Raw genomic sequence first — 16,247 nt, forward strand, 5'->3', positions numbered from 1 at the left:
TCCAACACCGACGGAAGATGGTTTGTCCCTTTATTTGTTGGTGCTTGTCTGGTTGAATATTAGTTCGTCTTCCTTATGTCCTTATGTGACATTTCTGTGCAAGTGAGTTTCATCATCATCATAATACAATTTACTGTTATATCATTTATCACATTTAATTCTATATTTCTTGTTTTTTTTCTTTCTTTGCATGTTGCTGTTTGCAAATGATATCGCATTAGTATGTGTTGTTTATTGATAATTGATTCCACAGTTTAAAACAGATTTTACTAGTTTTGAGCTTTCAATTTTTGTTTGCCAATAACATTGTATTTTGTTGCTTTGTAGAGGTACATAAAAATGCTTGATTGTTATAGGTTTAGGTTTCTTTTTTGTTCTAGAGATAAAAATGGTCACCATTCATTGAAAATACTGAGACGTTAGTTTGTCTTTTTTTCTAATCATTACCACTGCTTTGCTTTCTGTTTGTTTTTTTTTCTTCTTCTATTTGTCATAGGTTTGCTCGCATTTGATAGCTACTGTAGGAATAATTCTAGTGAATGTGTGAGTGCACTGATAGCCGGCCAAACAACTGGAAAGTTTGTACGTTTGATGAGATTTGCTGGAACGTTTTTTTTGCAATTGAAGCATGGGATTGGATAAAAGCTCGTAAATTTTTTTTGAATCAACTCGTAATTGGTTGAAATTATAGTAAGTAAGTATTCGACTTTGACACTAATGCTACTGCAGAGTAAAAAAAAGTGTTGTCAGCATCACCGACAATGTATTGTTTTATTTGTAAATAAAGTAAATATGAAGGGCAAAGCATTGCTTTGCAACAAAAACTGCCATTTATCATCTTACCTTTTGCTCTGGCAACGCTGGTCGAGAGGCTATTAAAATTTACAACAGGGTTCCACAATCATAGGGAAATACATTTCTTCTTGGAAAAAGGTACCAGTTGTCCTTATGTTTCGAAGTGTTGACTTCGAACTCGAATCACCCACATCAGGGATGCCAGCCCTCCTTGTTTAATCATGGTTTGGTTATATCCGAACGAATTTCACCGGATCATAGTTTGCTATGATTAGGGTGGTTCGTGATTGGACGATAGAGATGGTCGAATATGCAATTTTTCAAACCCAAACCGTACCCGATCGAGAAGAAAAATTCTTTTCCGGCACCCGACCCGAATCCAAGATTGTTTTTTTTTCAAACCCGATCCGTGCCCGATGAAAAATGGAAATGTTTATATGAATTTGGTAATTTCCGTTTACTGAACCTAGCCAGTCGTATTCGTTTACAGGTCGGGTTCGAACACCCGAACCCCGACCAATTTTGCAGCTTAACCAGTAGTACTCGTTTTGAAAACCAAAAATTGTCATTTTGTAAAGCCGAGGTCGACATCGAGTAACATTTTTGTATTAGGAGCGGCGCACAACAGCGTCTGAGCCGTAGCGGACTGCTTAATACAAAATTCGGTGTTTCATCAGCTACTTCCAAGGCGGCAGCTTCTTCCCGAGACTAGGTAACGAAGCCCTAGTGTAAGGTAGATATTTGGTCTAGAACACTCGGTTTAAATCCAGCATACGATTGGAAGCTCGATGGTTCTTCGATGAAATGAGGGTTCATGTTTTCGTCACTGCATCGCTGTTGAAGATATTTAGGAGTGACTATGATATCTACAACAAGGATGACAATTCTGCAATATGAGCATCATTAGCGTACGAGGTCTGTTCAAAAAGTCCCCGGAATTTTTTAATTGCGCGCGTCTGGAGAGTCCGGTGGTCAAATTTTTTTTTTATTGTGTTGGTACATATGTCCCTAATGTATGGTGAAATTTTCAGCTGTATTCATTGTTTACATTCTGTCTTGTAGCGGCTGGTGTAGACGTGTTTTTTTGACCTCGGCGATTTTTGTTAGTTTGAACAATGGAAGAATTGAAGAGTCAAAGAATTTGTATTAAATTTTGCGTGAACAATGAAATAAAGTGTAACCAAGTGTGCGAAATGTTACAGAGAGCCTACGGTGAGTCTGCTATGAAAAAAACAAGTGTTTACGAGTGGTATAAGCGTTTCCAAGATGGCCGCGAAGACGTTGAAGACGACGAACGCTCCGGTCGACCCAGCACGTCAATAATCGATGAAAATGTGGGAAAAGTGGAAAAAATGATTATGGATGATCGCCGAATCACTATTAGAGAAGTTGCTGATGAAGTTGGCATATCAGTTGGCTCATGCCATCATATTTTTTCAAATGTTTTGGGCATGAAACGAGTGGCAGCAAAATTCGTTCCAAAACTGCTGAATTTTGATCAAAAAAACAAACGCATTACAAGACTTTAATCATGCCCCAACCTCCTTATTCACCAGATATCGCTCCGTGTGATTTTTTCCTGTTCCCAAAGTTGAAGAGATCCATGAAAGGACAGCGTTTTTCATCGATTGAAGAGATAAAGGCAGAATCGCTGAGAATGCTACAGAGCATTGCAAAAAGTGACTATCAGGGGTGTTTCGAAGACTGGAAAAAACGCTGGCATAAGTGTATTATATCTAGGGGGGATTACTTTGAAGGGGACCATATAGGTGTAGACGAATAAATAAATATTTTTTTTAGAAAAATGAGAATTCCGGGTACTTTTTGAAAAGACCTCGTATATAGTTACTACCCTGGGAGCACCGTCGAGCAGTTAGAGCTTGAACAGGATTGCTACCCACGTCACTATGTCAAAAGTGTCATTGGGGATTTAGACCTCACCCAAAAACCAACAATAATGACCTAAAACTAGTCAACTTAGCCGTATTCAATTCCATTACCGTACAATTGCCCTCTAGAACTGGAGATCATCATAATTGGTGATAGTGGAATTTTCATCGCTGTTTCTGTTTGGACTAAGATTTCCGCGCCAGTGAAAAACTATTACATCTGTGCAGTGCACCTTCCTCCCGAAAAGCGACATGACTCCCTAGCATCGATGCTATCTTCTCAGGCAAACGCCAAAGTTCTTGGTGACTTCAATCAAGCTGGGCTCATTTGAACCTCATCCGCATACGGTTACACTTATCCTGAACCAATGTCATAAAAAATGACGGGGCTTCCATCTAGGATGCTATCAGTGGCGTCTCGTCCTCATGTGCACCTTGTGCCGGTCAAATTGAAGAATTTACTGTTTCCCCATCCGCATTCAATTATTTTGCTAGATGTTTCCACTCCGAAGATGCAGTGGTTCAAAATTATTCCAGCTCCAGTTCCCGAATTTAGGTCCAGATTATAGTTTCTGAATTCAGTTCAGGATTAAGGATAAAAATTCAATGAATTTATGCCCTCAAAAAACAGTTGCAATATTCGCAGTACCAGAATCCAAGTACAGTTATAATAATGAACGATTTTGTCCATAGTACAATAAGCCCAAATTCTCCCTAAGCTCCTTGCCCTTGCTGGTCAATGACAGTCAAACGATCTGTTCAGATCGCATTACCGTAGCCAATAGGTGGCGCTTTGAACTCGAGCACTTTGCCTTGTTCACCGAAATGGCGTATATTTTACACACATCTCAAATACAACCAACTGAAACTTTCAAATATGTCTTGTCGCTGTGTTAGTGTATTTTCCATGCACGTACGTTACTGCATAGATTCAAGAAGAGAAGGAAGTGTTCAGCTCTGAGAATTTTTGCTATCTCAGTCACGTTTGCCTTTGTGGGAATTTGCATGTGCGCCTTCAGGAGAGAGGCTTCAGTGGCTTATGCTTACGGTAGTTGAAAACAAATTGCTGTCTCAGTTGCAACGTCAAAGCGGTTTCACTGACGGAGTTGTTGACAGATTTTCTCCACGTACAGAGTATTCTTCTATTGTTTCAAATGATACGAAATAAGTTCAATAAAAAAGCCAATCCCATCCTAAAGTATTGGAAAAAAAACACAAGTAAATATCCATACTTCAATCTTTAGTTACTTACTACGAACTGTCATATCTGATATCATATCACATAATCAGTGCAAATTCCATAAATTTTGTCACGGGACGCCACTGGATGACAAGAGTTATTTCGACTAACTCTATCTGCCATCGAGCTTGAAAAAGCATAAACTGATGCTATTGATAATAAAATTTTCAATGTCACTGAGCAAATGGTTATTTCAGCCATTCAGAAAATCAAATCGTCGTATGCAGCAAGTAACAGCGCTAAACCATCTGCAATTTTGGAGAAAAAAAAATTATGCATATCTTCAATTTGTCGCTCCAACAGCAACAAATTCCAACTGATTGGAAACGCTCTGTAATGTTTCCAGGAGCTTAAATAAAGGTGACAAGTATCGACGTCGTTAATTACCGAGGAATCACGTCGCTGGGTGTTGAATCCAAGATTTTCGAATCACTCAGTTGCCAGCACACGATCCACACTGATCTTAAGACTGCTTTCGACTCGCTGAATCACGAAATTTTGCTAACCAAGTTGAAGTAAAACAGGATGCACGACCAGATTTTGTCAATGGCTTCAAGCCTATCTTGTAGACGGTAAAATTGTAGGGTTATTTTATTAACAGTCATGTCATTTATAGACTCTCTATGTTATTTTGCCTATTAATCGACTTACCATCAACGAAATGCGATAACATCGGATACAATATCTTTCCATCGGCTCTACAGTCCAGTCTTATAAGCAGCTCACAGGTGTTCCTCAAGGAAGTACGCTAGGGCCACTTTCTTTTTTCTTTTTTTTTGTGAATGATGCTACCTTCGTCTTAAGGGCTGAGGCCAGTGTGTTTTAGGATGATTTAAAGGGTTATTTTCACGCTTCAAATCTGATTTTCTCAGAAGCGGTGACGAATATCAAAAACCCCAACTGACAATCTCTTAGAAAATTAGTTTAGATTATACTGTGAAAATTTCAGAATGATTGTTTGACTTTAGCGGTCGGGAGTCTTTTTCTGAAGGAAGAATTGCATAGCTGAAAACGGCAACTTTCAACTTGTTCATTGAATATCTCGCCTTCAAAAGCATGGATCAAAAATCTATCCTGACAATGTCTAGATAATTTCATTTAGATGCGATTAGTACATAAAAACATATACGTTGTCGCGATGAAAATTAAGTGAAAGTTATTTTTGTGAAGCTAAGTCGATTTCTATAGACGCACCATTTTTTTTGCTCTCGTTGCTTAGTAACGTAACAAAACATGAGAGAGAAATAAAATGGGCTCAAAAGGGCTGCCAAGCAAGCGGCAGCTTTCTTGGATTTGATGTGATGTAGTCAAGCTTGTAACCGAAAATATCAAAACTTTCTTGGCCACCCGGCCACATCGAGAGTCATTTTGCACATTTGCGAGAGAGAGCATGGAGAGAATTGTAATACGCACAGTGAGCCACGTGGTTTTACGCGACCTACTGGCCTCAGTCCTTAAGGCATGGTGGGCAAGCGAAAGGAAAGGTGACAAGCGATTATAAATACTCAGTGCTTGAGCGGAAGATAGGTATAGAGCGAGAAGACCAGTGTTTGTTGGACAGAGATGATGTTAGGATGTATGGTACCGGTCGTTAGACGGTTAAAATCTAGACCATGTTCGATGTACGCTTTGTCATGCGTAGTCGTTTTTAAGAGCTGTGTCTATCACAAGGCTTAGGGTGGCGAAATGTATACACGGAACGTAACACTGAGGCTTCTGGTGCTACGATCCTACGATGACACTTGGAGTCCTTCCAGGTCGGGGCTTGAACAGACAACTGGCTTGTAGGGCTAATGCCCTCTGCCATGAATTCTTAACTGGGACAAGGATTCTAAAGCTGAACTTGAGAATTCTAGACCTGGATTTTGGATCAGAAGATAAAATTCCGAATCGGTATTCTGGACGTAAATGAGTAATTCAAGGTGAGAACCTTGAATCTGACATTTTGGCCTGGATTCTAGATCTGGATGTTGGAATTGTATCTGAATTCTTCATTTGTACACTTAGTCTATATCTGAGTTCTAAACCGGGGCTCTGGAAAGTCAAAGTCTTGGCATTACATTCCTTTTGTGGAATTTGGCCTTTCTGTTTCAACAGACTCCGCAGCCGATTCTTAGTGTACCCGAGAATCTGGAGCTAGGTCTGAACTCGGGATCTTGATTCTGAACCAGAACCTGGATCGGCATTATCGACCTAAATTCAGGATTCTATTTAGCTTTAAAGAAAAACATCACCGTTATCTGGTCCTCCGTAATCGAGAAAATGTTAACATTTCCTACATCGAAGCTCAATTAGCAGGTCCAGATTTGAAACAAACAATCTGATCCCGAAGAAACCATCAATGAAGCCAGAGACCAGCATTGTCATCAACATTGTTCATTAGGTTTTTTCAGCTGGTTCCCACAAAGGATTAATATGTAGAGCCCGAAAAGTTTTCTTTTATCGAAGTAAGCAAATCGGTTTTAACAAATCAATCAAAAACAGTTCGTTTTGTTTTTGCTATATTTTTACTCGCGCTAGCCCCGCCTTTATTAGTGACAGTCTGTAGTGATTCAGATATTTAAACAGAGCACTTTCATGCAAATAGCATGATTTCTCAGCGAGTTCCGATTCGAAATCGTTTTCTGCTGATGCTTCGCTTCCAAGCAAAATGCTATAATTTGATTCTAAACATGAACTTGAATCGAGATTTTCGGGGACTTAAATTTAGGACTGAGATGCTACAGCTGAACTTGAGAATTCTAGACCTGGATTTTGGATCAGGACCTGAATTCAGTACGGATATTCTGGACATAAATTCTCACCTTGGACCAGAGTTTTTGGCTCTGGATTGTATATCTGGTTTTTGGACCTGTATCTGAATCCTGTATCGGGGCTCTGAATTCGGGACCTTGATTCTGAACCGGAACCTAGATCGAGATTCTCGACCTAAATTCAGGACCGAGATTCTAAAGCTGAACTTGAGAATTCTAGACATGGATTTTGGATCAAGGCCTAAACTTTGTATCGGTATTCTGGACTTTAACTCTGGAGAGAAACATCACCGTTATCTGGTCCTCCATATTTTCGATTAGCTCTGGATCCCTATTCCGGAGCTGGTTCCAGATTTTGATCTCAGATTGAAATTCTAAACGCTCATCCTGTACCTGAATTATGGACTGGGTTTCTGATTCTCGATCAAAACCCGGGATTTTGATTCTGAAGATGAACCTGGATCTTAGTTCTAGACGTGGATTCTGGATCTGAATTTTGGACCTGTTTCTGAATACTGCACCTGTACACTTAGCCTAAATCTGGATTTGGAACTGAGGTTCTGGAGCTAGGTCTAAACTCGGGACCTTGATTCTGAACATGAACCTGGATTGAGATTTTCTGGGACTTAAATTCAGGACTGAAATTCTAAAGCTGCATTTGAAAATTCTAGACCTGGATCAGGACCTAAATTTTGTATCGCTATTCTGGACTTTAGCTCTGGATCGGCAGAGAAACATCACCGTTAACTGGTTCTTCGTATTTGAGAAAATTTTAACATTATTTTAACATCAAAGAAGCTCAACCAACCGATGCTGGTTTGAAACAAACAAATCGTTCCCTGAAGAAATCGTCAAAGAATCCAGTTTTGTCGATTTGTGCAATTTTATTCATTATCAAAGAAGTTTATTTAACTGGTCCTTTGAAGGACTAATATGTAGATCCCAAAAAGTTTTCGTTTATCGAAGTAAGCAAATCGGCTTTAACAAATCAATCAAAAACAGTTGGTTTTGTGTTTGCTATATTTTTACTCGCCTAGCCCCGCCTTTATTGGTGACAGTCTGTAGTGACTTAGATATTTAAAAAAAAGCACTTTCATGCAAATAGCATTATTTCTCAGCGAGTTCCGATTCGAAATCGTGTTCTGCTGATGCTTCGCTTCCAAGCAAAATGCAATAATCGTCCTTTCGCATCTCCTTACTAAATCCATTTCCACTAAGGCAACGTGAAATCAATCACCCTCCATCCACTCACTCATCCATCGAGACCGACACCGGAAGCCCGGTGCTGCGGATTAACCTTCGATCTCAAGCCGTGTCGGTAGAGAGAAGCCGTTCTTAAAATAGGTGGCATACCAGAAGAACCAGATGACAGACAGGCAGCCTCCCGGCCACTTCAACCGTAAGCGTAATCTTCGCAAGAAAACCCTCCCCAGGCTTGCGCCGCGTCGTGTCGACAGAATGGCAATTGGAAAAGGGTGGTTTTGAGGTTTTTCACTTCAGTGGTGGGATGGCTCATCGCAAAACAAAATATCGATCCGCAGTTCCGTAGTGCCCACTTGAGGTCTCTTTCTTTCTTTCTCTCGGATGTCGCTTGCCACCTGCATCGTCATCAACGCCGCCGCATTCCGTAGAAGTTTGTTACTCTCATACACTGTTACTGACTCGTAGGAGCTATTTTTCTGAATGTAAATGAGGCTACATCAATCACTCCATCTGTGGCTGACAGGTGGAAAGTCCTTCGCTCCGACGGTGCATTTTATCAGTGCAGTTGAATGGTTACTTTTACCGTAGCAAAAATGGAAACTTCAGTTGTGACCAGCTGTGAAAATATTCTCCGTTGTTTTTTTTTTCTTTTTTTTCGATACATTCAACCGAAGTTGACTTGACTGCTCTGATTGACAGCAAAACAGCATGCGGGGACAGAATTTTCCAATCAAAGTAGTCTTCTGCTTGCTTGCTATACGAGTGTCGGTCCTTAGTCCTGTTGTGAACACCCACCCACATTCAGACGGAAGGCTTCGGACTTCGTAACAATGAAAACCAATTTTCATGTCTCATCACTGGATGAAAATTGCCTAGAGAGGAGCATCTGAAAGCAGAGGAAAAGGTTAGATTCTTGCTCTGGCTGGGATACCAACATACCATCTTCCAGTTGTTTGTTTTAGCTGTGTATGAACAAATTTGTTGCCGGCTCTTCGATGAAATATGAAATCATGTGTGTGGTTGTGTTTGTGTGTTTGTTTGTGTGTGAATTAGTATATCGATGCTGTCTAAACAGGATCAGTTCAAAATAGCTAGCTCAATAGAGTAAAAACGGATCCTTCGCAGATTTTCCCAGGTATAAATTGATTGGTTTATTTGTCTGGAAAATAATCTTGAATACGATAATTGTTTCTACATAGAAGGCAGAAGAGGTGGGATTCGAGTTAGAACAGGGATGGCCTTTGCCTGGAATAACAAACTCTTTTTCAGTTTCTGTTTTTCTTCTAAACCTACTGGGTAAATTCATTCCACTAGTCACTCCTCCTTCGGAAGTATCTTACATTCTAGTGTATAGGAAAAATAGACTATAATATCAAAAAAAAAACAACAGCAGTTCTTTTCAAACGGGTTCAGGGAAAATATTCCACACTAAATAGACATTCTATGTTTTCTTACTAGTACTATTACTTTACTTAACTTTTAAACTGTTTTTAGCTTTGAAGGATACAAAATTCCACAAATTTGTAACACCGATCGGTTCACTCTGTTGTGTAGATGATCGCGAAGCTCGTCGTCCGTTTGAGAATCTTAGATGACAACACGCACACCGAGAGAGAAGGGAAGATGCGCGATCTTCGCATTCGCATTCCGTTTTTTTTCTTCTTTTTGTATGGAAATTATTACTCTAAAACGTTCTGTTTTGTTTCCTTCCTGCTCGGTTTCTTCTCAACGGCTACACAACGGAAATCGACTACATCATAGTTATTTGAGTTCATAGTGTTCATCCTTAAATATCTATCAAAACATTTAGTGTTTCATTACATGCATTTGTTTTGTTCAATCAACATAGAGATACCTATTCTGACAATGATACTAATTTATGTTTGAATGTATTACGAATAACAGTACACAATAGCTCTTATCAAACAGCAATCATTTTACAGTGAAAAATTTGATTTTTATATACTCTTTGCTTCAACGTGTATTTTTTTTGTTTGTTTGTTTTTACTCTCTTAATTAAACACTTGACTTGTTCGGTCACGTAAATCTAATATTTCTCTCGAATGTAGCGAAACTACCTTCGCAAGTAGTAAAATATAATCACTCTTAAAATCCCAACTGTTTCTGAGGGCGATTCCAGAAAAAAAAACCCGAACCACCTTCGGAACCGTCACCCGCGAATCGCGATAAAAAGGAGCAGAAATATTTTCTATCGGACGGATCCGAAAGCACCATCGGATGTTTTCGCACGCAGTCCCTCAGAAAACCATTATCAAAAAACAAAAAAAAACGATTTAAAACAAAACAACAACCTAAAACCCGCACCATCGCACTTAGATCTCGTAGTTGCGGAACTTGTTGACCACCTCGCTCGGATTTTCCGAGCCCCATTCGCCCTTCCGACCGGCGTAGTGCAGGGCGGCACCGCCCTCCGAGGCGCGCCGGTGGGCCGGGTTCGGTTGGCCAGCGCTGAGACCGCTCGCGGTGCCACCCATTTCCGGCAGCATGCGGTCCTTGGTTTTCGGAGTGGCCCAGTGCATGCTCTGCTGGACGTGCTCCTTCATGCCGACCCAGTTCTTGTAGCTGATCTGCAGACCACTGGTGCGCCACTTGTCGTAGTTGGCACGCTTCTCCGGATCGCACAGGATCTCCTTGGCCTCCTGGAAAGGGAAGGGACGAAACCACGAAGGAAAGAAAACGAAAATTGAGCGTAAGGGTTATGAAAATGCATTTTCACTTTTACTTTTATGTACATTTCGTCTTCGACGAATCAATTTCAGATGACCGGTGGTCTAGTAGAGTAAAACTTCTCGTCTGCTCAGGGGTTCATGCTAAGTCACACTAACAGTTCAACCTGAACTGCTAATGCGCTGACGAGTCGAAGACGAAAAGTAAATAAAAGTGAACATAGTTACATACATTTAGCGCAAAAAGATTGTTGAACCCGAACGTGTAATGACAATTTCATGGTTTGAATTTTGTTTTCGTAGTTACATACTTCGAAGTATAAAAAGGACACCAACCGATATTCAAAGAAGCGCGTCCACGGTAACACTGAAAATGCACGTACTTGATCTTGATCTTCGTTGTCTTACTTTTGCTAGGAATAGAAGATTCTAAAAACAAATTTCGCTCAAAAATCCGGTTGGGTAATGTCACAGACACAACCGATCTGATTTGAGCACGATTGAAATTTATTTCTAAATAAAACTGATGATTTGGCAAGCAATTTGCTCATGTGGAAAGCATAGCACTCCTTTGGTGAAAACCGTTACGATCGACAAGTAATTATACATAAATGAATGCCTTTAAGAGCGTTTACTCCCACTTCTGAGGTCATACAGTGGTTCTAGGCATTTGTGGTCGGCTTTAGCTTCATGCCTCATTACTCGAAAGATGTTCCAGAGTAGTACGGGGTTGCGCAAAGACACCTGAGACATTTTGTTCTCCGGCTACACTCAACCCAAACTGGCTAGCATTTGTTCGCAAACGATAAATGAGCTCCTTAATCTGTCGGTTTCACCTGACAGGGGGGTTATGACGATCTTATATGGATGAAACAACAAATCTTCCTTGACCATTCGATAGACTAAAAGAGACTGGTGAGTAATGTCAGAGACATAACCGTGTTAACGAGAATGCGAATAATAGAAACAGTTCTTCATAATATCGCATGCGATATCCAAAATTCTGTGGAGAATATTATTATTTGTATCTAGAACCTAAACAGCTGATAAATTTAAATTCGAAGGACGCTGGGCAGTTTCCCAGTTTCGTCTAATACGCCAAAGCGGATATTGCATTAGGGTGCAATTATAGTGCTACTTAAGTGAAGTTAAATTTTATCTCTGTACGTTGTACCAGGTTGTGGTAATCCTAATTTTCTTAATGTACAGAATTTTATTTTCAATGCTTGGTAACCCTGCTCCGGCCCCATAAAAACACATTTTTAAAAATTTCATCGTTGATTGCGTAATCAATTTTCAAGAATCGTAGTTGTTCATGAGTTTTATGAACAAGTTCAAAATACTGTTTTGAAAGTTATTGACGTTACGAAACGTTACATGCGTTACTTTTTGGTGAGTTATTGGCGTTACGAAGCGTTACATGCGTTACTTTTTGCGAGTTATGAGCGTTACAAACTGTTTCTTATTTGTAAGTTTTAGGTGTTACGAAGCGTTACTTTTATGTAAGTTATAGGTGTAACTTGTGTTACATTTTGTGCGTTACAAACCGTTATATGCGTTACGGTTTTGAAAGTTATTGGCGTTACGAAGCGTAACATGCGTTACCTTTCGTAAATTATAAGCATTCCATGCGTTACTTTTTGAAGAACAGGGCATTGCATGTGATACTTTTCCATGAATAAGCAGCGTTTCATGCGTTACTGTTTTGAAAGTTATTGACGTTACGAAACGTTGCATGCGTTACCTTTTGGTGAGTTATTGGCGTTACGAAGCGTTACTTTTCTGCGAGTCATAGGCGTTATGAAGTGTTATGTTTTTGTAAATTATTCACGTTATTAACCGTTACATGCGTTACTTTTTTGTAAGTTATAGACGTGACGAAGTGATACATGCGTTACTTTTAAGTAAGTCAGAGGCGTTACGAAGTGTTACATGCTTTACTTTTTTGTCAGTTATAGGCATTACGAAGCGTTACTTTTGAGTAAGTTATAGACGTTACGAAGCGTTACATACGTTTTTTTTGTCAGTTATAGGCGTTACAAAGTGTTACAAGCGTTACTTTTCTGCAAACCATAGGTGTTACAAAGCGTTATTGTTTTTGTAAGTTGAAGGCGCTTCGAAGAGTTACAAGCGTTACATTCGTTACTTTTTTGTGGTATAGGCGTTACGAAGCGTTACATGCGATACTTTTTTGTGAGCCATACGCGTTACGAAGCATAACATTTACTCTTTTGTAAGTTATAGACGTTACGAAGCGTTACATGCGTTACTTTTTTGCAAATCATAGGTGTTATAAAGCGTTACATGCGTTATTGTTTTTGTAAGTTGTAGGCGCTTCGAAGAGTTACAAGCGTTACATTCGTTACTTTTTTGTGGTATAGGCGTTACGAAACGTTACATGTGATACTTTTTTGTAGGTTTGAAGCGTTATGACACGTTACATGCGTTACTTTTTTGTGAGCCATACGCGTTACGAAGCGTAACATTTACTCTTTGGTAAGTTATAGACGTTACGAAGCGTTACATGCGTTACTATTGTAAGTTATAGACGTTACGAAGCGTTACGTTTTTGTAAATTATTTGCGTTATTAAGCGTTACGTGCGTTACTTTTTTGTAAGATATAGGCGAAACGAAGCGTTACTTGCGTTACTTTTCTGCGAGTCATAGGCGTTATGAAGTGTTACATGCGTTACTTTTTAGTAAATTATAGGTGTTACGAAGCGTTACATGCGTTACTATTGCGTAAGTTATAGGCGTTACGAAGCGTTACATACGTTACTTTTGCGTAAGTTATAGACGTGCATTACATACGTTACTGTTTTTGTGTCATGCATTACGAAGCGTTACACGCGTTACTTTTTTGTAATTTATAAGTGTTACGATAATTTTTAGGCGTTACGAAACGTTACATGCGTTACTTTTTATGAATTGCGTTACTTTTTTGTGAGTCATAGGCGTTACATGCGTTACTTGTTGTGGGCGCTACGAAACGTTACATTCGTTACTTTTTGTGAGTTATAGGCGTTATGAAGCGTTACTTTTTTGTGAGTTATGACAGTACAAAGCGTTACAATCTTTATTCATTTTTATCTAATCGAAACGAGCACTTGTATCTAATTTTGAAGGAAAATGAGCATAAATATTATTGCAAGAGACCCATAACTTTTATTCCCGTAACTAAAAGTTCTTCCTGCATTTTCTGCTCAGTAAAACTTTGAGGTGAATTAATTGTTCTATTCTATCTACGAAGGAATCACTAGTTCTTTACTTGATATGAGAGTAATTAGTAAATAGAAATATTATTTCACAAAATTCAACGGTTTCAATATTTTTAATGTTACCAACAGCCACGTACCCAGAGGGGAGTCGAGGGGCCCTGGCCCCTCCCGGAATCAGAACCATTGGCATAGAGCAAGAATAAGTCATTCTTGCTGATTCTATCAGGCTGCCAGCATGCCATCAAGTCACGGTTCTGCCATCGGCCTTCCCCACTACTTTCACTTTTTTCCAGTAAAAGCGATTCAGAAAACATTGCCAACTAAATGAAGCCATAAATTGTAGTTATCGTTCATGCATAACATTTCCACCCGCCGGCAACGACGACAAAAGACTGTAGAACTCAACATGTTGTTGCTCCACAGGAAATAAGCCTCTGCCGTGATTGTAGACTGGCGAATCGAGTTTGTTCTACGGGATGTTGTTTGGAAAGTAGAAACATTCAAACTGATTATCTGAATCAGATCGTCAATGCTGATAAGAATAATGAAGAATAATCATATTTTAAGTAATAATTGACGCTAACCATCTGTTCAAATGTAAAATTTTAGACAAATTCTGAGTTTCTTAGAAAGGTATTTCATCAAAAACTGTTTATTAATTTTATTTAGGGGTTTTGTTATCGCATAGATACCGGTTTGCGCTAAGTACACAACTAATTTTACGATTCGTCTTCAACTGATCAGTGCATTAGCAGTCTGCGTTGTTTTTTAACATATTAACAATTTTTTTTTTGCCCAACAAATTTTCCCGCCCTTCTACCATCCCGAAGTGTTTACCAGAGTTTCAAGGGACACGCTCGAATAGTCGAGCACCGAAAGTTTGCGGAACTACGGTTCCAGGCGATTTACTCTTCCTCTCTCTCTCTCTCTCTCTCTCTCTCCGTCTCGCTCTGTGCTCGTAACGACCGAAGAAAGCTTTTGCTAATCGTCTTATTATTAACATTGTTTACCTTCTCAGCGGGACTTGCACGCTTCGATATTCAACGTACCGTCGTGCTGCTTTGATGTGGAGGCAATCAAAGTATGTACGGAGTTAGTGGGTAGGAGAAGACGTGAGAGAGGGTGGGAAAAAGGGGACGTTGAAAAATTTAATACTTTTTATTGTCGCAGTCAGGAGGAGAATTGTTCTGATTGTGGAATGATCTTATTTGTTTAGTTGGCAGTATTCACCTTCGGCTTTTTGTTAGGGATGTTTCGTAATGTGAATATTTGAATGTTTCGTAATTGATAGTTAGGAATTCATGTATCAGTTGAAATGAAATTTCTAGTTTGAGATGCCAAAGTTATTGCGCAATCAAAGGATAAATGGCAATTGTTTCCCTTTGGGAAGTACATTTGCATCCAATTGATTAAATGCTAGTTATTTATTACTCGGAGCTTGAAACACGTTTCAACTAATGCAATGATTTGTTTACTTTTGTTAGGACGAGATTGAAAAACAGAACGAATACAACTCCGAAATGAAAACCACAAAAAAGTTACCGAATAGACGGGATTCGAACCCCGGAGTTTTCTCCTAACAGGGGAAATCATTTTGCCAATTGAACTATCCTGCATGTGAAACACACGAAGAAACAGTTCAATGGAACAGAAGAAACCGGCCATGTTCAACTGTTAATTGATAAAACAATTTCTCCGGTTTGGTTTTCTTTTCATAGTTGTATTTGTTGATCTTTTTACTAACCGGTTTTCCAGGTTTGATCAACTTTATTTTAACTCATGCGTTTAAGCCGAGCATCAATGGTAAAATAGTTGGGAATTTTAGGATCGACACGACAGTATCAAAATTCGTATTGCCAAAATCACTAGAACTTGCTTGAAAAATACTGCAATATAGACGGTTATTTAGCTATTAGAACTCAAACGCCTACAATAGTACAAATAAGTGAACTAAAGTAACTATAACTATAACTTACTTAAAAGTAACACTTTGCAATTTTTAAGTTACTAAAACGTAACGCATGTAACGCTTTTTAACGTCTATAACTTACAAAAAAGTAACGCATGTAACGCTTTGTAACGCCTATAACTAGCTAAAAAGTAACGCATGTAACGCTTCCTAACTTCTAAGACTTACAAAAAAGTAACGCATGTAAGGCTTCGTAGCGTCCATTGTAACTCGTATTACCGCAAGAATCTAACCCTTATAAAGGTTTTTAACATTCATAATTTCCATAAAATAACTTATCTGATTTGTAACCCTCAATTCTGTATAGAATGTTAAGATAAGTTAATTTAAGAAAATTACTGTATGCAACTTCTTCAATGTTTACCTTTCTGATCCCACCAAACACAGAGCATTACTTTTTTACCAAATCGATCTGATTTAGCCGTCGATGTTGATTGTTTTCCCGGATTAACCCACGATATTTTCCCATTTGGATTATAAAAAGATATCCAG

The 16,247-nt window shown here is 39.1% G+C and overlaps 1 protein-coding gene across 1 annotated transcript in view; it reads right to left on the reverse strand.

Annotated features, from left to right (window-relative positions):
- Positions 1-16,247, reverse strand: part of LOC131426201 (J domain-containing protein) — a 111,806-nt gene continuing 95,559 nt past the window's right edge. The window contains exon 3 of the mRNA XM_058588750.1: positions 1-10,540. Coding sequence (XP_058444733.1) covers positions 10,214-10,540 — 327 coding nt within the window. The 3' untranslated portion in view covers positions 1-10,213. The remainder of the gene's footprint in view (positions 10,541-16,247) is intronic.

The sequence above is a fragment of the Malaya genurostris genome, chromosome 1 (genome assembly GCF_030247185.1).
Source record: "Malaya genurostris strain Urasoe2022 chromosome 1, Malgen_1.1, whole genome shotgun sequence".
NCBI lineage: Eukaryota > Metazoa > Arthropoda > Insecta > Diptera > Culicidae > Malaya > Malaya genurostris.